At 52.0% G+C, this 22,925-nt stretch overlaps 1 protein-coding gene across 3 annotated transcripts; it reads right to left on the bottom strand.

Annotated features, from left to right (window-relative positions):
* Positions 1-101: 101 nt before the first annotated feature.
* Positions 102-22,609, bottom strand: rec8b (REC8 meiotic recombination protein b). Of its 3 annotated transcripts, none has more exons than XR_015939788.1 (19): positions 21,258-22,609; positions 16,328-16,396; positions 15,261-15,403; positions 14,139-14,214; positions 13,200-13,320; positions 11,857-11,926; positions 10,111-10,178; positions 9,608-9,707; positions 8,866-8,941; positions 8,318-8,492; positions 7,542-7,673; positions 7,165-7,237; positions 6,388-6,500; positions 5,423-5,471; positions 4,138-4,210; positions 2,915-3,022; positions 1,798-1,904; positions 501-1,488; positions 102-442 (listed from the first exon to the last, which is right to left on the bottom strand). XR_015939788.1 is itself a non-coding variant. In XM_088637904.1 (18 exons), the coding sequence occupies exons 1-18, from the start codon at positions 21,311-21,313 to the stop codon at positions 1,400-1,402; spliced, it is 1,698 nt and encodes a 565-aa protein (XP_088494030.1). In that variant the 5' UTR covers positions 21,314-22,609; the 3' UTR covers positions 102-1,399. The 3 variants fall into 3 exon arrangements, 1 of the variants encoding a protein (XP_088494030.1); XR_015939789.1 differs by having other exon boundaries at positions 102-510; positions 661-1,488; XM_088637904.1 differs by having other exon boundaries at positions 102-1,488.
* Between the last annotated feature and the right edge of the window lie 316 nt (positions 22,610-22,925).

Genomic DNA, 22,925 nt, shown 5'->3' with positions numbered 1-22,925 from the left:
GGAGTGTCCAGTCAGTCAGTGTGTCTGTATTAACCCCTCTCAGTGCAGTGTTAATGTAGTGTTCACAAGCCCTACCTGCTCACCAATCAGACACAGAGATGGGCTCTTTAACATGGATCTTTAATCTAGAAGAATCCTGAGCCATAATATGTACAGTGTGGTTTGGACAAAAAATAAGTAGAAAAACAGAATTTCTTGTTATAAGAAATGTGTCTTTAATGTCTACTTTCTTGTCTTGTAATGTCTACACTTAGAACAGTAAGTGAGAAAAATCATAGCAACCACTTCTGAAACACAGAGTGAGCACTGCATCCTGAGCCTTTCTGTACACTAAACCCTAATCTCTCTCTCTATTGTACCCCTTACCCTTCTACTTTGTACCCCTAACTCCTCTACACTGAGTGTGTGTGTAACCCTAGACTCTCCACACTGTAACCCTAGCCTCTCTACACTGAGTATGTGCGTGACCCTAGCCTCTCTACACTGAGTGTGTGTGTGACCCTAGCCTCTCTACACTAAGTGTGTGTAACCCTAGCCTCTCTACACTAAGTGTGTGTAACCCTAGCCTCTCTACACTAAGTGTGTGTAACCCTAGTCTCTCTACACTGAGTGTGTAACCCTAGCCTCTCTACACTGTGTGTGTAACCCTAGCCTCTCTACACTGTGTGTAACCCTAGCCTCTCTACACTGAGTGTGTGTGTGACCCTAGCCTCTCTACACTGAGTGTGTGTGACCCTAGCCTCTCTACACTGTGTGTACCCCTAATTTCTCTGCACTGTAACTCCATCCTCTCTACATTGTAACCCTGTAACACTGTAATCATAAGCTCTCTACACTGAGTATGTGTGCAATCATAACCTCTCTACACTGAGTATGTGTGCAATCATAACACCTCTACACTGAGTATGTGTGTAATCATAACACCTCTACACTGAGTATGTGTGTAATCATAACCTCTCTACACTGAGTATGTGTGCAATCATAACCTCTCTACACTGAGTATGTGTGTAATCATAACACCTCTACACTGAGTATGTGTGTAATCATAACACCTCTACACTGAGTATGTGTGCAATCATAACCTCTCTACACTGAGTATGTGTGCAATCATAACACCTCTACACTGTCACCATAACCTCTTTACACGGAGTATGTGTGTAACCCTAACCTTTCTACGCTGTAAGCCTGATCTCTGTACACTGTGTGTGTACCCCTAACATCTCTAAACTGTAGCTCTTACTCTCTACACTGTGTGTGTACCCTTAACCTCTGTATACTGTAGCCCTAACACTTCACACTGTAATCACATTAAATGTGTGTGTAACTGTCACCTCCCAACACTGAGTGTGTGTCAATTGTTGTAGCGGTATATCACTGTGTGTCAGTGTGAGTGAGTGTGTTAGTATGAGTACAGCTCTCCAGGTGTCACAATGATGACGCTGTAGGGTTCAGCCTGATACACTTTCAGGATTCTTGCAGACACCAACTCTGAAAAACACACACATTCAGTTAATATACACTGTACACACCTGGATATTTCTACACCTCCAGTTTCTATGGGCAGTTTGTGGACACTGAGTGTGTCCTCTCTGGACAGCCAGGTCTGTCTGTGTCCAGGCTGTGGATACTGAGTGTGTCCTCTCTGGACGGCCAGGTCTGTCTGTGTCCAGGCTGTGGACACTGAGTGTGTCTTCTCTGGACAGCCAGGTCTGTCTGTGTCCAGGCTGTGGACACTGAGTGTGTCCTCTCTGGACAGCCAGGTCCCAGTGTGAGGGAAGGATGAAAGGTGTCTCTTACCCAGCAGTCTGTAGAAGAAGAGGGCTGCAGTTCTTCTGTCACAGTCAGGGGGCAGCAGCGAGTCGAAGGCCACCTGCCTGAACTGCCTGAGCGCCGCGGCCGCCAGGCTGCAGACAGTGAACATGTGGGTCTTGTTAGTGGCCAGTACTATACTACTGCCCCACTACTAAACCACTACTCGCCCAGTACTATACTACTGCCCCACTACTAAACCACTACTCGCCCAGTACTATACTACTGCCCCACTACTAAACCACTACTCGCCCAGTACTATACTACTGCCCCACTACTAAACCACCACTCGCCCAGTACTATACCACTACTGCCCCACTACTAAACCACCACTCGCCCAGTACTATACCACTACTGCCCCACTACTAAACCACTACTCGCCCAGTACTATACCACTACTGCCCCACTACTAAACCACCACTCGCCCAGTACTATACTACTGCCCCACTACTAAACCACCACTCGCCCAGTACTATACCACTACTCGCCCAGTACTATACCACTACTGCCCCACTACTAAACCACCACTCGCCCAGTACTATACCACTACTGCCCCACTACTAAACCACTACTCGCCCAGTACTATACCACTACTGCCCCACTACTAAACCACCACTCGCCCAGTACTATACTACTGCCCCACTACTAAAACACCACTCGCCCAGTACTATACCACTACTGCCCCACTACTCGCCCAGTACTATACTACTGCCCCACTACTAAACCACCACTCGCCCAGTACTATACTACTGCCCCACTACTAAACCACCACTCGCCCAGTACTATACCACTACTGCCTCACTACTCGCCCAGTACTATACTACTGCCCCACGACTAAACCACTCCTCAACACTACTTCCCCATTACTCTACACTACTACCCCCACTACTATGCGCTAGGCTGCGGACAGTGAACAGGTCACTACTGCCCCACTATTAAACCACCACTCTACACTACTGCCCCACTACACACTACTCACCCACTACTACTCCACTGCTCCCACAGTACTCCACACTCCTCCCCCTCTGCTCCACCCTGCTTCCCTGAGCTCGTGTGCTGAATGAGCTCCAGTATGACGAGTCTCTACAGCAGCTGACTCTCTTACCCGAGGACAGTCTCAGCCATCAGACCCTCCTCCGGCTCTCTCTCCCTGCGGCCCGGGATCTCCTCTGGGATCCCCTCCAGAGGGATCAGCACCTCCGGCACTGGAGACCTGCAGACACACACACCCCCTGACCCTGACTCTGACCCTCCAGAGGGATCAGCACCTCCGGCACTGGAGACCTGCAGACACACACACACACACACCCCCTGACCCTGATCTGACCCTCCAGAGGGATCAGCACCTCCGGCACTGGAGACCTGCAGACACACACACACACCCCCTGACCCTGATCTGACCCTCCAGAGGGATCAGCCCCTCCGGCACTGGAGACCTGCAGACACACACACACACACCCTGACTCTGACCCTCCAGAGGGATCAGCACCTCCGGCACTGGAGACCTGCAGACACACACACACACACACACACACACACACACACACACACACACACACACACACACACACACACACACACACACCCTGACTCTGACCCTCCAGAGGGATCAGCACCTCCGGCACTGGAGACCTGCAGACACACACACACACACACACACACACACACACACACACACACACACACACACACACACACACACACACACCCCCTGACCCTGACTCTGACCCTCCAGAGGGATCAGCGCCTCCGGCACTGGAGACCTGCAGACACACACACACACACACACACACACACACACACACACACACACACACACACACACACCCTGACCCTGACCCTGACTCTGACCCTCCAGAGGGATCAGCGTCTCCAGACACACACACACACACACACACACACACACACACACACACCCTGACTCTGACCCTCCAGAGGGATCAGCGTCTCCACACACACACACACACACACACACACACACACACACACACACACACACACACCCTGACCCTGACCCTGACTCTGACCCTCCAGAGGGATCAGCGTCTCCAGACACACACACACACACACACACACACACCCTGACTCTGACCCTCCAGAGGGATCAGCACCTCCGGCACTGGAGACCCGCAGACACACACACACACACACACACACACACACACACACACACACACCGCCTGCAGTCCTGACTCTTAGCCTTCGGGGGGCTGCAGCTCCGACTCGAGTCAGCAGAAATCAGGACTGCTCACGCCTGCCCCAGCGCCCCGGCCACGCCCACGCCCCGCCAGGCCACGCCCCGCCCCGCCAGGCCACGCCCCCTCTCACCACTTGGTCTCCGGGGTGACCAGGATGCGGGAGCGCTCCTCCTCGGACACCTCCAGCGTGGGCTCTGAGGGCACTGCCACAGACAGGACAACGGGTCAGCCAGGTGGTCACACTGACACTGTAAGAGCAGGGGTGTCCTGACCGCTGGTCAGTACAGATCCCAGGACACTGTCAGTAAGAGTAGGGCTGTCCTGACTGGTCAGTCCAGATCCCAGGACACTGTCAGTAAGAGTAGGGCTGTCCTGACTGGTCAGTCCAGATCCCAGGACACTGTCAGTAGGAGTAGGGGTGTCCTGACTGCTGGTCAGTCCAGATCCCAGGACACTGTCAGTAAGAGTAGGGGTGTCCTGACTGGTCAGTTCAGATCCCAGGACACTGTCAGTAAGAGTAGGGGTGTCCTGACTGGTCAGTACAGATCCCAGGACACTGTCAGTAAGAGTAGGGGTGTCCTGACTGGTCAGTCCAGATCCCAGGACACTGTCAGTAAGAGTAGGGGTGTCCTGACTGGTCAGTCCAGATCCCAGGACACTGTCAGTAAGAGTAGGGGTGTCCTGACTGCTGGTCAGTTCAGATCCCAGGACACTGTCAGTAAGAGTAGGGGTGTCCTGACTGGTCAGTCCAGATCCCAGGACACTGTCAGTAAGAGTAGGGCTGTCCTGACTGGTCAGTCCAGATCCCAGGACACTGTCAGTAAGAGTAGGGGTGTCCTGACTGCTGGTCAGTACAGATCCCAGGACACTGTCAGTAAGAGTAGGGGTGTCCTGACTGGTCAGTCCAGATCCCAGGACACTGTCTGTAAGAGTAGGGGTGTCCTGACTGCTGGTCAGTACAGATCCCAGGACACTGTCAGTAAGAGTAGGGGTGTCCTGACTGGTCAGTCCAGATCCCAGGACACTGTCAGTAAGAGTAGGGGTGTCCTGACTGGTCAGTCCAGATCCCAGGACACTGTCAGTAAGAGTAGGGATGTCCTGACCGGTCAGTACAGACCCCAGGACACTGTCAGTAAGAGTAGGGGTGTCCTGACTGGTCAGTACAGATCCCAGGACACTGTCAGTAAGAGTAGGGGTGTCCTGACTGGTCAGTACAAATCCCAGGACACTGTCAGTAAGAGTAGGGGTGTCCTGACCGCTGGTCAGTCCAGATCCCAGGACACCGTCAGTAGGGTAAGTGTCCACTCTGGGGTTGAGGTGCGGTTTCTCTCAGGCCCAGCTCCTGTGTGTAAGAGCTCAGGGATGGAGATGTTTTTCTGTACCAGTGTGAGGAGTTAATTAGAAGCTGTTCTTACCGGACACTTCAACTTGAGACACTCCCAGCTCCACCATCTCTCTGAGCTCCTGCGCACACATGATCAGAGTGAGACACAGCGACACACACATGATCAGAGTGAGACACAGCGACACACACATGATCAGAGTGAGACACGGCGACACACACATGATCAGAGTGAGACACAGCGACACACACATGATCAGAGTGAGACACAGTGACACACACACATGATCAGAGTGAGACACGGCGACACACACATGATCAGAGTGAGACACAGCGACACACACACATGATCAGAGTGAGACACGGCGACACACACACATGATCAGAGTGAGACACGGCGACACACACACATGATCAGAGTGAGACACACACAAGTGATCAAGACCACATGAGAAAAATACACAGACACTCACCGTCACGATAACATAAGGCATCAAACACATCGCGAGACATACAGATAGACAGGTTCACAGGTGACCAGGCACAGAGACAGACAGGCCCTGAGAATCAGACAGACACTGAGACAGACAGGCCCTGAGAATCAGACAGACACAGACAGACACGCACAGAGACAGACAGGCCCTGAGAATCAGACAGACACAGAGAATCAGACAGACACAGGTGACCAGGCACAGAGACAGACAGGCCCTGAGAATCAGACAGACACAGGTGACCAGGCACAGAGACAGACAGGCCCTGAGAATCAGACAGACAGATAGACAGGCACAGAGACAGACAGGCCCTGAGAATCAGACAGACACAGACAGACAGGCACAGAGACAGACAGGCCCTGAGAATCAGACAGACACAGACAGACAGGCACAGAGACAGACAGGCCCTGAGAATCAGACAGACACAGACAGACAGGCACAGAGACAGACAGGCCCTGAGAATCAGACAGACACAGGTGACCAGGCACAGAGACAGACAGGCCCTGAGAATCAGACAGACACAGAGAATCAGACAGAGGGATTGTACCTCTCTCTCGCTGATCTCCGCTCTCTCCTCCTCCCTCTCCCTCCAGACAGACAGCGGGGTGGGGGTGACGAAGGCACAGCGCTTCCACAGAGCCAAGATGTCGGGGTGCAGGTCTGGGGAGGGCGGGAGAGAGAGCTGTTAAGAATGGGGTGACACAACAGCAGGAGCCCGTGGGGCCACAGACACAAGCACAGAGCAGCGGCACCGAAACACAGGAGACGGCAATACGAGCACTGCTGCCAACACAGGGTGGCACGACCTCTCTGTCGCCTCCCTGCTGGTCAAGCACAAACAGGGCAACTGGGACTTCCTTCCCACGACCAGTGCTCGATTATGACATGAAAAACTGCACTAAAGTCTCTTTAGCATGAAGGAAGTGTCCCACACTGACAGGCTGGAGGAACTGAGTCTCTTTAGTCTGAAGTGAGTTTCCTGCACTGGCAGGCTGAAGGAACTGAGTCTCTTTAGTCTGAAGGGAGAGTCCCACACTGACAGGCTGAAGGAACTAAGTCTCTTTTGTCTGAAGGGAGTGTCCCACACTGACAGGCTGGAGGAACTGAGTCTCTTTAGTCTGAAGGAGTTGTCCCACACTGACAGGCTGGAGGAACTGAGTCTCTTTAGTCTGAAGGGAGAGTCCCACACTGACAGGCTGAAGGAACTAAGTCTCTTTTGTCTGAAGGGAGTGTCCCACACTGACAGACTGGAGGAACTGAGTCTCTTTAGTCTGAAGGGAGTGTCCCACACTGACAGGCTGGAGAAAATGTTTATCTCACTCACAGGTACAAGGTCTGTTGAAGAGATCTGATGGAGGCTCTCTCCGGAGCAAAGGATCCTGTACCAAGAGCTGAGACTGAAAGAGAGAGAGAGGGGTTCATACAGACACACTGACTGACCGGACACTCCAGTACATTAACACTGCACTGAGAGAGAGGGGTTCATACAGCCACACTGACTGACTGGACACTCCAGTACATTAACACTGCACTGTGAGAGAGGGGTTCATACAGACACACTTGACTGACTGGACACTCCAGTACATTAACACTGCACTGAGAGAGAGGGGTTCATACAGACACACTGACTGACTGGACACTCCAGTTTAATATCACTGAAAGAGACAGTGGATCAAACTCAGTGAACGCTCACACTCATACCGGACGCTGGGTCTCAGCCAGAGGGTCTTCAATCTGCTCACGCAGTGCATCCTGGCTTATCTGGGTTTCTGGATCAATGAACTGTAGCTGACGCCTTCGTCTCTTAGGAGTGACAAGATCAAGTTCAGGGAGCTACATAGAGAGAGAGAGAGGTTAATACAGACACACTGACTGGACACTCCAGTACATTAACACTGCACTGAGAGAGAGGGGTTCATACAGACACACTGACTGACTGGACACTCCAGTACATTAACACTGCACTGAGAGAGAGGGGTTCATACAGACACACTGACTGACTGGACACTCCAGTACATTAACACTGCACTGAGAGAGAGGGGTTCATACAGACACACTGACTGACTGGACACTCCAGTACATTAACACTGCACTGAGAGAGAGGGGTTCATACAGACACACTGACTGGACACTCCAGTACATTAACACTGCACTGAGAGAGAGGGGTTCATACAGACACACTGACTGACTGGACACTCCAGTACATTAACACTGCACTGAGAGAGAGGGGTTCATACAGACACACTGACTGGACACTCCAGTACATTAACACTGCACTGAGAGAGAGGGGTTCATACAGACACACTGACTGGACACTCCAGTACATTAACACTGCACTGAGAGAGAGGGGTTCATACAGACACACTGACTGACTGGACACTCCAGTACATTAACACTGCACTGAGAGAGAGGGGTTCATACAGACACACTGACTGGACACTCCAGTACATTAACACTGCACTGAGAGAGTAACTGACCTCTGGACTGACCACCCTCTCCCTGTCCTCCTCTCTCTCGGGTGGCAGGGGTGGGAGAGAGACGCTGACCGGGGGTGTGACCTCCAGGACGAGCTCTGCAGGAATGGTGATGGGCAGCCCCGTCTCCTCGTCCAGCAGGAGGACGATGTCCTGCTCTGGGGCCGTGTCCACAAGCCTGTGAGAGAGGGGTCACACAGGTCACAGAGGTCACTCAGGCCCCTCGAGTGCAGTCTGACCTGTGTCTTTCCCTCCTGCATAGACAGCCCAGTGTGCCCCTCAGGCTGTGACAGGGTGAACCCCAGGGGTACCTCTGGACAGAACCCCAGCGTCCCTCGGGCTGTGACAGGGTGAACCCCAGGGGTACCTCTGTACAGAACCCCAGCGTCCCTCGGGCTGTGACAGGGTGAACCCCAGGGGTACCTCTGTACAGAACCCCAGTGTCCCTCGGGCTGTGACAGGGTGAACCCCAGGGGTACCTCTGTACAGAACCCCAGTGTCCCTCGGGCTGTGACAGGGTGAACCCCAGTATCCCCCAGGCTGTCACTCACTGCTCCACCGTGGGCAGGGGCTCCAGCAGCTCCAGGTCTCTCTCTCTCTCCCTCTCTCTCTCCCTCTCCTCCGGCCCTGCAGGAGAGAGTCCAGTCACTCTGTGGCCTGGCAGCTGCTCCCTGTCCCTCTCTTCACCTCACACCACTGCTGTCCACCTGTCTCACTCTCTCTCAGGGCCTGTCTCACCACTGCAGCTCAGGTCAGCTGCTCCCTGTCCCTCTCTTCACCTCATGCCACTGCTGTCCACCTGTCGCCCTGCCTTTCTAAGGGCCTGTCTCACTCTATATTCTCACACTGCTTCTCTCTGGGCCTGTCTCACTCTCTCTCTGGGCCTGTCTCACTCTCTATTCTTACACTGCTTCTCTCGGGGTCTGTCTCACTCTCTATTCTCACACTGCTTCTCTCTGGGCCTGTCTCACTCTCTCTCTGGGCCTGTCTCACTCTCTATTCTCACACTCCTTCTCTCGGGGCCTGTCTCACTCTCTATTCTCACACTGCTTCTCTCTGGGCCTGTCTCACTCTCTCTCTGGGCCTGTCTCACTCTCTATTCTCACACTGTTTCTCTCAGGGCCTGTCTCACTCTCTATTCTCACACTGCTTCTCTCTGGGCCTGTCTCACTCTCTTTCAGGGCCTGTCTCACTCTCTATTCTCACACTGCTTCTCTCAGGGCCTGTCTCACTCTCTCTCAGGGCCTGTCTCACTCTCTATTCTCACACTGCTCCTCTCGGGGCCTGTCTCACCCTCGGCCTCCCTCTCTGGCTGTAGCAGAACGAGCTCTGGCTGCTCGATCAGCAAGTCTAACTCTCTGGCTGTGACCTCGGGCAGCTCCACTCCTTCAAACTGCGACAGGGGGAGAGGAGAGAGAGGGAGAGGAGAGAGAGGAGAGTCAGACAGAGGGAGAGAGGGGAGAGAGGAGAGAGAGAGAAGAGAGGAGAGTGAGAGAGAGGGGACAGGAGAGAGAAGAGTGAGAGGGAGGAGTGAGAGAGGGGACAGGAGAGAGGAGAGTGAGAGAGAGGGGACAGGAGAGAGGGAGAGAGGGAGGAGTGAGAGGAGAGAGGAGAGTTAGAGGGAGAGAGAGAAGAGAGAAGAGGGGAGAGGAGAGAGGAGAGTGAGAGGGAGGAGAGGGAGAGAGGGGAGGAGAGGGAGAGATGGAGAGAGAAGATAGGGAGAGAGGAGAGTGAGAGTGAGAGGAGAGAGGAGAGAGGAGAGAGGAACGAGGAGAGAGAGACAGTGTCTCCTGTACCTCAGGAGCTGGTGTCACAATGGGCTCCTTCTCCCTCAGGGTGATGGACTCTGGAGAGGCTGTCAGGGCTGCAGGCACAACACACACAGACGATGGGTACTGTCTGAAACCCCACCCTCGCGGGAGACGACCCCACACTGGGGCAAATATCCCAGCCCTCCTGTGAGATAACCCCACCCTCGCGGGAGACGACCCCACACTGGGGCAAATATCCCAGCCCTCCTGTGAGATAACCCCACCCTGGCGGGAGACAACCCCACACTGGGGCAAATATCCCAGCCCTCCTGTGAGATAACCCCACCCTGGCGGGAGATGGCCCCACCACCTGTGAGATGGCCCCACCCTCGTGAGATAGCCCCGCCCTGATTAGAACCTACCACACCCTCCTGGGAGATAACCCCACCCTGATGTAAGACTGCCACATCCTCTCAGGAGATGACCCCGCCCCCATGTGTGATAGCCACACCCTCAAATGAGACAGCCACAGCCTCTCAGCAGGCGGCCCCGCCCTTCTCACAAGATAACTCCGCCCATCTTGACACCAAAGCCCAAGTCCAGACATTTAGAGGGCACACTTAGAAACCACACTTACAGTCATTCTTGTTCAGTGCTGTATTAACTCATCTCTCACTGTAGTTCTAACTCCAGACTCTCTCTCACTGCAGTATTAACCTCTCACTGCAGTATTAACCCCTCTCTCTCACTGCAGTATTAACCCCCTCTCACTGTAGTGTTAACCGCCTTCTCTCTCTCACTGCAGTATTAACCTCTCTCTCTCACTGCAGTATTAACCTCTCTCTCTCACTGTAGTATTAACCTGTCTCTCACTGCAGTATTAACCCCTCTCTCTCACTGTAGTATTAACCCCCTTCTCTCTCTCACTGCAGTGTTAACCCCCTTCTCTCTCTCACTGTAGTATTAACCTGTCTCTCACTGCAGTATTAACCCCTCTCTCTCACTGTAGTATTAACCCCCTTCTCTCTCTCACTGCAGTGTTAACCCCCTTCTCTCTCTCACTGCAGTATTAACCTCTCTCTCTCACTGCAGTATTAACCCCTCTCTCTCACTGTAGTATTAACCCCCTTCTCTCTCTCACTGCAGTATTAACCTCTCTCTCTCACTGCAGTATTAACCCCTCTCTCTCACTGTAGTATTAACCTCTCTCTCTCACTGCAGTATTAACCTCTCTCTCTCACTGCAGTATTAACCCCTCTCTCTCACTGTAGTATTAACCTCTCTCTCTCACTGTAGTATTAACCTCTCTCTCTCACTGCAGTATTAACCTCTCTCTCTCACTGCAGTATTAACCTCTCTCTCTCACTGCAGTGTTAACCCCCTTCTCTCTCTCACTGTAGTATTAACCTCTGTCTCTCACTGCAGTATTAACCCCTCTCTCTCACTGTAGTATTAACCTGTCTCTCACTGCAGTATTAACCTGTCTCTCACTGCAGTGTTAACCGCCTTCTCTCTCTCACTCCAGTATTAACCCCTTTCTCTCTCTCACTGTAGTATTAACCTCTCTCTCTCACTGTAGTATTAACCTGTCTCTCACTGCAGTATTAACCCCCTTCTCTCTCTCACTGCAGTATTAACCCCTCTCTCACTGTAGTGTTAACCCCCTTCTCTCTCTCACTGCAGTATTAACCTCTCTCTCTCTCACTGTGGTATTAACCCCTCTCACTGCTGTATTAACCCCCTTCTCTCTCACTGAAGTATTAACCCCTCTCTGTTCTCGCTGGGACTGACCCTCTGGTGAGATTCGAGGAGACTCCACAGGTGAGCGCTCTGGGGTTGCTGCTTCCAGGATGTGTTGAATCTGCAATCACACACACACAGGCTGTTCATGTGAGTGGTTGTAGATATTGCTTACAGTGTCAAAAACCTCAGCAGCTGCACTCTCTTGTGTCAGTGTGTCTCTCCTGGGGCAGTCTCAGTGTGAGGTCAGTGTCAGTGTGTCTCTCCTGGGGCAGTCTCAGTGTGAGGTCAGTGTCAGTGTGTCTCTCCTGGGGCAGTCTCAGTGTGAGGTCAGTGTCAGTGTGTCTCTCCTGGGGCAGTCTCAGTGTGAGGTCAGTGTCAGTGTGTCTCTCCTGGGGCAGTCTCAGTGTGAGGTCAGTGTCAGTGTGTCTCTCCTGGGGCAGTCTCAGTGGACTGGGCAGTGTGGGATCAGTGTCAGTGTGTCTCACCTGGGGCAGTCTCAGTGGACTGGGCAGTGTGAGGTCAGTGTGTCTCACCTGGGGCAGTCTCAGTGGACTGGGCAGTGTGAGGTCAGTTTGTCTCTCCTGGGGCAGTCTCAGTGTGAGGTCAGTGTCAGTGTGTCTCTCCTGGGGCAGTCTCAGTGTGAGGTCAGTGTCAGTGTGTCTCTCCTGGGGCAGTCTCACTGTGAGGTCAGTGTCAGTGTGTCTCTCCTGGGGCAGTCTCAGTGTGAGGTCAGTGTCAGTGTGTCTCTCCTGGGGCAGTCTCACTGTGAGGTCAGTGTCAGTGTGTCTCTCCTGGGGCAGTCTCAGTGGACTAGGCAGTGTGAGGTCAGTGTGTCTCACCTGGGGCAGTCTCAGTGGACTGGGCAGTGTGAGGTCAGTTTGTCTCTCCTGGGGCAGTCTCAGTGGACTGGGCAGTGTGAGGTCAGTGTGTCTCACCTGGGGCAGTCTCAGTGTGAGATCAGTGTCAGTGTGTCTCACCTGGGGCAGTCTCAGTGTGAGATCAGTGTCAGTGTGTCTCTCCTGGGGCAGTCTCAGTGGACTGGGCAGTGTGAGGTCAGTGTGTCTCACCTGGGGCAGTCTCAGTGGACTGGGCAGTGTGAGGTCAGTGTGTCTCACCTGGGGCAGTCTCAGTGGACTGGGCAGTGTGAGGTCAGTGTGTCTCTCCTGGGGCAGTCTCAGTGGACTGGGCATTGTGAGGTCAGTGTGTCTCACCTGGGGCAGTCTCAGTGTGAGATCAGTGTCAGTGTGTCTCACCTGGGGCAGTCTCAGTGTGAGATCAGTGTCAGTGTGTCTCTCCTGGGGCAGTCTCAGTGGACTGGGCAGTGTGAGGTCAGTGTGTCTCTCCTGGGGCAGTCTCAGTGGACTGGGCAGTGTGAGGTCAGTGTGTCTCACCTGGGGCAGTCTCAGTGGACTGGGCAGTGTGAGGTCAGCACTCATGACCCCGAAGAATGGGTCAAGGGCCCCCTCAGTGTCCATGAGGAGAGACAGTGGGTCCGGCAGGTTCACGTTGACCCTGGAGGGAGACACAGAGCAGACTGTGTGCCAGGATACCAGTGACAGCAGTGTGGGCGCCATGGCAATAGAGTCACAGTGATGTCATTGGTAGAAATTGAGACTTTATTACTACAGCTTATTGGTGCACGTACAGGTGTACCCCGCTTACAGGTGCATGTACAGGTGTACCCCACTTACAGGTGCATGTACAGGTGTACCCCGCTTACAGGTGCATGTACAGGTGTACCCCACTTACAGGTGCATGTACAGGTGTGCCCCCCCTTATTGGTGCATGTACAGGTGTATCCCACTTACAGGTGCATGTACAGGTGTACCCCACTTACAGGTGCATGTACAGGTGTATCCCTCTTATTGGTGCATGTACATGTGTACCCCACTTACAGGTGCATGTACAGGTGTACCCCACTTACAGGTGCATGTACAGGTGTATCCCTCTTATTGGTGCATGTACAGGTGTACCCCACTTACAGGTGCATGTACAGGTGTATCCCACTTACAGGTGCATGTACAGGTGTACCCCCCCTTATTGGTGCATGTAGAGGTGTGCCCCCCCTTATTGGTGCATGTACAGGTGTATCCCTCTTATTGCTGCATGTACAGGTGCACCCCCCTTATGGGGGCATCTGCAGGTGTGCCCCCCTTATAGGGGTGTGTACAGGTGTAGCCTGCTTACAGGTGTACCCCCCTTATAGTTGCATATACGGGTGTACCCCCCTTATAGGTGCATATAAAGGTACCCCACTTATAGATTGCCGTTCTCTGTCAGGACTGAGACAGTGAGACAGATGGGTCTCAGTGTTGCTCTTGACCTCTAACCTCTCTGGCTCTGTCATATCGATCCTCAGGTGCTTCTCAGAGCGAATCAGCCTCTCCAGAGTATGTTGGATCTCCTCTACAGCCAGGCAGAAAGAGAGTGCAGTGTTAATGTACTGGAGTGTCCAGTCAGTCAGTGTGTCTGTATGAACCCCTCTCTCTCAGTGCAGTGTTAATGTACTGGAGTGTCCAGTCAGTCAGTGTGTCTGTATGAACCCCTCTCTCTCAGTGCAGTGTTAATGTACTGGAGTGTCCAGTCAGTGTGTCTGTATGAACCCCTCTCTCTCAGTGCAGTGTTAATGTACTGGAGTGTCCAGTCAGTCAGTGTGTCTGTATGAACCCCTCTCTCTCAGTGCAGTGTTAATGTACTGGAGTGTCCAGTCAGTCAGTGTGTCTGTATGAACCCCTCTCTCTCAGTGCAGTGTTAATGTACTGGAGTGTCCAGTCAGTCAGTGTGTCTGTATGAACCCCTCTCTCTCAGTGCAGTGTTAATGTACTGGAGTGTCCAGTCAGTGTGTCTGTATGAACCCCTCTCTCTCAGTGCAGTGTTAATGTACTGGAGTGTCCAGTCAGTCAGTGTGTCTGTATGAACCCCTCTCTCTCAGTGCAGTGTTAATGTACTGGAGTGTCCAGTCAGTGTGTCTGTATGAACCCCTCTCTCTCAGTGCAGTGTTAATGTACTGGAGTGTCCAGTCAGTCAGTGTGTCTGTATGAACCCCTCTCTCTCAGTGCAGTGTTAATGTACTGGAGTGTCCAGTCAGTGTGTCTGTATGAACCCCTCTCTCTCAGTGCAGTGTTAATGTACTGGAGTGTCCAGTCAGTCAGTGTGTCTGTATGAACCCCTCTCTCTCAGCGCAGTGTTAATGTACTGGAGTGTCCAGTCAGTCAGTGTGTCTGTATGAACCCCTCTCTCTCAGTGCAGTGTTAATGTACTGGAGTGTCCAGTCAGTCAGTGTGTCTGTATGAACCCCTCTCTCTCAGTGCAGTGTTAATGTACTGGAGTGTCCAGTCAGTCAGTGTGTCTGTATGAACCCCTCTCTCTCAGTGCAGTGTTAATGTACTGGAGTGTCCAGTCAGTCAGTGTGTCTGTATGAACCCCTCTCTCTCAGTGCAGTGTTAATGTACCCAGCAGGTAGTTGCACTGGCGGTGGTAGACCAGGACGACTCCATACTGCAGCAGACAGGACAGGTAGAGGGAGAATCGGGGTCGGGGGAGGTCAGGCAGGAGGGGCTCCACTCGCACCAGCACGTAGTCCATGATGTCATCACTGTAGACACAGGAAGTGAGGTGTTATGTCACAATGAGCCCACATGTTCCTCTCAATAATAAATAAGCAATAATAAACTCCCTGAGAGACAAGTAATGGTACTTTTGAGTAAAATAGTTGTTGAAGAATCTCTTCATTTCTTATGCATAAAACAGACAGACGCTCTCTCTCACACTGAGACTGACACACCTGGACACACACAGCAGCACACAGACACACACAAAGACAGACACAAGCTCATGAACTTAAACTTACACACAGAAACGCACACTGAGAGACGTACACACACGCACACTGAGAGATGTGTTCACTCACAGACACACACACACAGAAACACACACTGAGAGACATACGCACACACTGACCTAGAGAAACACACACACTGAGAGACGTACTTACACTCACATACAGGAACACACAATGAGACATACACACAAACAGAAACACACACTGAGAGACATACGCACACACAGACACACACTGACCTAGAGAAACACACACACTGAGAGACGTACTTAAACACAAACACACACTCACACACACACACTGAAAGATGTGCTCACTCACAGACACACACACAGAAACATACACTGAGAGACGTACTTACACACAAACACTCACACACAGAAACATACCCTGAGAAACACGCAGACAGACACACACTCACATAGAGAAAACACACAATGAGACATATGCTCACACAGACATACACAAACTGAGATAAATAATCACACACAAACACACCGAGAGACATTCGCACACACAGACAGACAGCAACACACACTGAGAGACGTACTTACACACAGACTCACACAGAAATACACACTGAGAGACGTGCTCACACACAGAGAAAGACGCACAGTGACAGACTCTCAAGCTCGTTGTGCTGCAAACAGCCGCACACAGGGAGAGACAGAGCCTCACCATGTCTGCCCGACGTTCACTTTGAGACACTCGCGGCGGGTGACCTGGATACCTTTCGTGGCAGCGAGCCTGAACACAACAAAAACACACATTACACCATTACACAGCTGTTATACAACACTGGGCCAGCAGGGGGAGACACACTGGGATACACAGCTCTTCTACAACACTGGGCCAACAGGGGGAGACACACTGGGATACACAGCTCTTTTACAACACTGGGCCAGCAGGGGGAGACACACTGGGATACACAGCTCTTCTACAACACTGGGCCAGCAGGGGGAGACACACTGGGATACACAGCTCTTTTACAACACTGGGCCAGCAGGGGGAGACACACTGGGATACACAGCTGTTATACAACACTGGGCCAGCAGGGGGAGACACACTGGGATACACAGCTCTTCTACAACACTGGGCCAGCAGGGGGAGACACACTGGGATACACAGCTCTTCTACAACACTGGGCCAGCAGGGGGAGACACACTGGGATACACAGCTGTTATACAACACCGGGCCAGCAGGGGGAGACACACTGGGATACACAGCTCTTCTACAACACTGGGCCAGCAGGGGGAGACACACTGGGATACACAGCTCTTCTACAACACTGGGCCAGCAGGGGGAGACACACTGGGATACACAGCTGTTATACAACACTGGGCCAGCAGGGGGAGACACACTGGGATACACAGCTCTTCTACAACACTGGGCCAGCAGGGGGAGACACACTGGGATACACAGCTGTTATACAACACTGGGCCAGCAGGGGGAGACACACTGGGATACACAGCTCTTTTACAACACTGGGCCAGCAGGGGGAGACACACTGGGATACACAGCTCTTCTACAACACTGGGCCAGCAGGGGGAGACACACTGGGATACACAGCTGTTATACAACACTGGGCCAGCAGGGGGAGACACACTGGGATACACAGCTGTTATACAACACTGGGCCAGCAGGGGGAGACACACTGGGATACACAGCTGTTATACAACACTGGGCCAGCAGGGGGAGACACACTGGGATACACAGCTGTTATACGACACTGGGCCAGCAGGGGGAGACACACTGGGATACACAGCTCTTCTACAACACTGGGCCAGCAGGGGGAGACACACTGGGATACACAGCTGTTATACAACACTGGGCCAGCAGGGGGAGACACACTGGGATACACAGCTCTTTTACAACACTGGGCCAGCAGGGGGAGACACACTGGGATACACAGCTGTTATACAACACTGGGCCAGCAGGGGGAGACACACTGGGATACACAGCTGTTATACAACACTGGGCCAGCAGGGGGAGACACACTGGGATACACAGCTCTTTTACAACACTGGGCCAGCAGGGGGAGACACACTGGGATACACAGCTGTTATACAACACTGGGCCAACAGGGGGAGACACACTGGGATACACAGCTCTTCTACAACACTGGGCCAGCAGGGGGAGACACACTGGGATACACAGCTGTTATACAACACTGGGCCAGCAGGGGGAGACACACTGGGATACACAGCTCTTCTACAACACTGGGCCAACAGGGGGAGACACACTGGGATACACAGCTCTTTTACAACACTGGGCCAGCAGGGGGAGACACACTGGGATACACAGCTCTTCTACAACACTGGGCCAGCAGGGGGAGACACACTGGGATACACAGCTGTTATACAACACTGGGCCAGCAGGGGGAGACACACTGGGATACACAGCTCTTTTACAACACTGGGCCAGCAGGGGGAGACACACTGGGATACACAGCTGTTATACAACACTGGGCCAGCAGGGGGAGACACACTGGGATACACAGCTCTTCTACAACACTGGGCCAGCAGGGGGAGACACACTGGGATACACAGCTCTTTTACAACACTGGGCCAGCAGGGGGAGACACACTGGGATACACAGCTGTTATACAACACTGGGCCAGCAGGGGGAGACACACTGGGATACACAGCTCTTTTACAACACTGGGCCAGCAGGGGGAGACACACTGGGATACACAGCTCTTCTACAACACTGGGCCAGCAGGGGGAGACACACTGGGATACACAGCTGTTATACAACACTGGGCCAGCAGGGGGAGACACACTGGGATACACAGCTCTTTTACAACACTGGGCCAGCAGGGGGAGACACACTGGGATACACAGCTGTTATACGACACTGGGCCAGCAGGGGGAGACACACTGGGATACACAGCTCTTTTACAACACTGGGCCAGCAGGGGGAGACACACTGGGATACACAGCTCTTCTACAACACTGGGCCAGCAGGGGGAGACACACTGGGATACACAGCTCTTCTACAACACTGGGCCAGCAGGGGGAGACACACTGGGATACACAGCTCTTCTACAACACTGGGCCAGCAGGGGGAGACACACTGGGATACACAGCTGTTATACAACACTGGGCCAGCAGGGGGAGACACACTGGGATACACAGCTCTTCTACAACACTGGGCCAGCAGGGGGAGACACACTGGGATACACAGCTGTTATACAACACTGGGCCAGCAGGGGGAGACACACTGGGATACACAGCTCTTCTACAACACTGGGCCAGCAGGGGGAGACACACTGGGATACACAGCTGTTATACAACACCGGGCCAGCAGGGGGAGACACACTGGGATACACAGCTCTTCTACAACACTGGGCCAGCAGGGGGAGACACACTGGGATACACAGCTCTTTTACAACACTGGGCCAGCAGGGGGAGACACACTGGGATACACAGCTCTTCTACAACACTGGGCCAGCAGGGGGAGCTGGAGACACACTGGGATACACATTCCATATAACACAATCTGATATGCCATATACGTACACAATCCACAGGCCACTCCTACAGGTACTGTACACTCTCACACACCTCACTTAAATCCTATAGGTACTGTGCACTCACACACACCCCACCTCAATCCTATAGGTACTGTACACTCACACACACCCCACCTCAATCCTATAGGTACTGTACACTCACACCACCTCAATCCTATAGGTACTGTACACTCACACCACCTCAATCCTATAGGTACTGTACACTCACACACTCAACCTCAATCCTATAGGTACTGTACACTCACACACACCACCTCAATCCTATAGGTACTGTACACTCACACACACCACCTCAATCCTATAGGTACTGTACACTCACACACACCACCTCAATCCTATAGGTACTGTACACTCACACACACTCCACCTCAATCCTATAGGTACTGTACACTCACACACACTCCACCTCAATCCTATAGGTACTGTACACTCACACACACTCCACCTCAATCCTATAGGTACTGTACACTCACACACACTCCACCTCAGTCCTATAGGTACTGTACACTCACACACACTCCACCTCAATCCTATAGGTACTGTACACTCACACACACCCCACCTCAATCCTATAGGTACTGTACACTCACACCACCTCAATCCTATAGGTACTGTACACTCACACACACCACCTCAGTCCTATAGGTACTGTACACTCACACACACTCCACCTCAATCCTATAGGTACTGTACACTCACAACACCTCAAACCTATAGGTACTGTACACTCACACACACCACCTCAATCCTATAGGTACTGTACACTCACACACACCCGACCTCAATCCTATAGGTACTGTACACTCACACCACCTCAATCCTATAGGTACACTCACACACACTCCACCTCAATCCTATAGGTACTGTACACTCACACACACCACCTCAATCCTATAGGTACTGTACACTCACACACACTCCACCTCAATCCTATAGGTACTGTACACTCACACACAACACCTCAATCCTATAGGTACTGTACACTCACACACTCCACCTCAATCCTATAGGTACTGTACACTCACACACACTCCACCTCAATCCTATAGGTACTGTACACTCACACACACCACCTCAATCCTATAGGTACACTCACACACACTCCACCTCAGTCCTATAGGTACTGTACACTCACACACACTCCACCTCAATCCTATAGGTACTGTACACTCACACACACCCCACCTCAATCCTATAGGTACTGTACACTCACACCACCTCAATCCTATAGGTACTGTACACTCACACACACCACCTCAGTCCTATAGGTACTGTACACTCACACACACTCCACCTCAATCCTATAGGTACTGTACACTCACAACACCTCAAACCTATAGGTACTGTACACTCACACACACCACCTCAATCCTATAGGTACTGTACACTCACACACACCCGACCTCAATCCTATAGGTACTGTACACTCACACCACCTCAATCCTATAGGTACACTCACACACACTCCACCTCAATCCTATAGGTACTGTACACTCACACACACCACCTCAATCCTATAGGTACTGTACACTCACACACACTCCACCTCAATCCTATAGGTACTGTACACTCACACACACCACCTCAATCCTATAGGTACTGTACACTCACACACACACTCCACCTCAATCCTATAGGTACTGTACACTCACACACAACACCTCAATCCTATAGGTACTGTACACTCACACACACTCCACCTCAATCCTATAGGTACTGTACACTCACACACAACACCTCAATCCTATAGGTACTGTACACTCACACACACCCCACCTCAATCCTATAGGTACACTCACACACACACCACCTCAATCCTATAGGTACTGTACACTCACACACACACTCCACCTCAATCCTATAGGTACTGTACACTCACACACAACACCTCAATCCTATAGGTACTGTACACTCACACACAACACCTCAATCCTATAGGTACTGTACACTCACACACTCCACCTCAATCCTATAGATACACTCACACACACTCCACCTCAATCCTATAGGTACACTCACACACACTCCACCTCAGTTCTAAAGGAAAGTTTAGTAGCCGGACGATGATCTCACCAGATGGTGGCGAAGCAGCCGGTGTGCCTCTGCAGCACGTTAGGGTAGTAAAACATGGTCCCGGGTCTCTGTTTCTGATCGGTGATTGGCGGTCGACCGCTTCTGTCCCAGCACGAGATACTAATCGATGGTCAGATCGACCTGCGCCCTGTCTGCACTGATATTCCCTGAGAGATTTTTTAAAGGACCCTTGTTAAAACGTACCCATAGAGAAATGCGCAACAGTGTTGAGTTTTCCGTTTAAAATCCCAGCGTCAAGCTGGGCGAAATCATTTCGATCAGTTTTTAAAAGTTATTCCGATATTCGGATCAATATTCCCCTCTCTCGAGATCCCAACTGAAACTTCGGTTGTATAGTTGAGCGCAGAGCCAGAACGTAAAATAGCTGAACAACAATAACGATTCCTTTCCGTCTGTACGGAGTCTTAGTTTTTTTTTAATTTCAGTATATTGTGAACACAATATCGAAAGATTAACCAGCGAGATGATATTGAAAGCAATACTGAGCGACTAAAAGTTTTGTTTCTCCTGCGAAGGTTTTTTTTTAATTAACAATTCCAGGAGTATTGAAGTCATTTACAAAAAGCGTTAAAAAGCGCTGAATAAAATAATAATCCGCAGTGTTATCTCAGTGGCTGAGGGCGAGTCGAACTGACGCCTCTCGTCTCCCGCCTGACAGCTGCGGCACTAGGGCTTCTGAGGGGGCGGGGCCCCCGTCGGGTCTGTCTTCTTCCATCCAATCAGCTGTCGGTGCGCTCGTTTTAGAGACAGGGTCCTGGCCAATAGCGTCACTGTATTTGCTTCTCCTGCCAGGTAACAGCTACCAATCAGGTGACAGCTTTATTCAAACTCGCTCCGCCTGCCGGAATCCTCCTGGAGACCGTGACGTCACGGCCGGCGGCAGCCAATGACAGTCCCGGCGGCGAGCCGGCAAGCCAATCAGGAAACTAGTGCGGGTCCACTGTGTCCACAACACACACACAAAAAATCGAAGTCCGAAATTAGAAAGTCCGATCCTCACTAGTAAAGACAATCAGATGAGTTTAGTAAAAGGCAGATGCGTGCAGTTTTAAACCATCTCACGCCATTTTAACTGAATAATCGATTCTCATAATGGCCGGTGATACTCATGGCGCTTGTGCGGTTGTGAGCCGTGAGCCGTGGGTGTCGGCACGGTAGAAGAGCATCGCTTTATTTTAATGCGAGGGATGTGTACATTAACCGATTAATCGCGTATCAACGATTATGTAGTTAAATCACGCTTCCTAGGGGTAGGTAACAGTACAGTACTGATCTCAGAACAGTCTTAAGGTAACATCAATCGCGTTAAGGTGTCGTTCTTTGATCGATAAATCGGTTCAGAAGTTTCCAGCTAATCGCCAGCAACTTCTGTGTAATGAAGAGCCTCCTGTCCTGACTGGAGGGTCTCATTCAACTGTGTCTGGAGAGAAGCCAGGGTATCGGCTTCAACAACGTGGCTGGGCAGCTTGTTCCCCACCCCCACCACCCTCTGTGTAAAGAAGAGCCTCCTGTCCTGACTGGAGGGTCTCACCCAGCTGTGTCTGGAGAGAAGCCAGGGTATCGGCTTCAACAACAGGGCTGGGCAGCTTGTTCCCCACCCCCACCACCCTCTGTGTAAAGAAGAGCCTCCTGTCCTGACTGGAGGGT

The sequence above is a fragment of the Lepisosteus platostomus genome, chromosome 6 (genome assembly GCF_059453375.1).
Source record: "Lepisosteus platostomus isolate fLepPlt1 chromosome 6, fLepPlt1.hap1, whole genome shotgun sequence".
Classification (NCBI taxonomy): Eukaryota; Metazoa; Chordata; class Actinopteri; order Semionotiformes; family Lepisosteidae; genus Lepisosteus; species Lepisosteus platostomus.
Note: the sequence above shows the minus strand (reverse complement) of the source record. Positions and strands in the feature narration are given on the sequence as shown.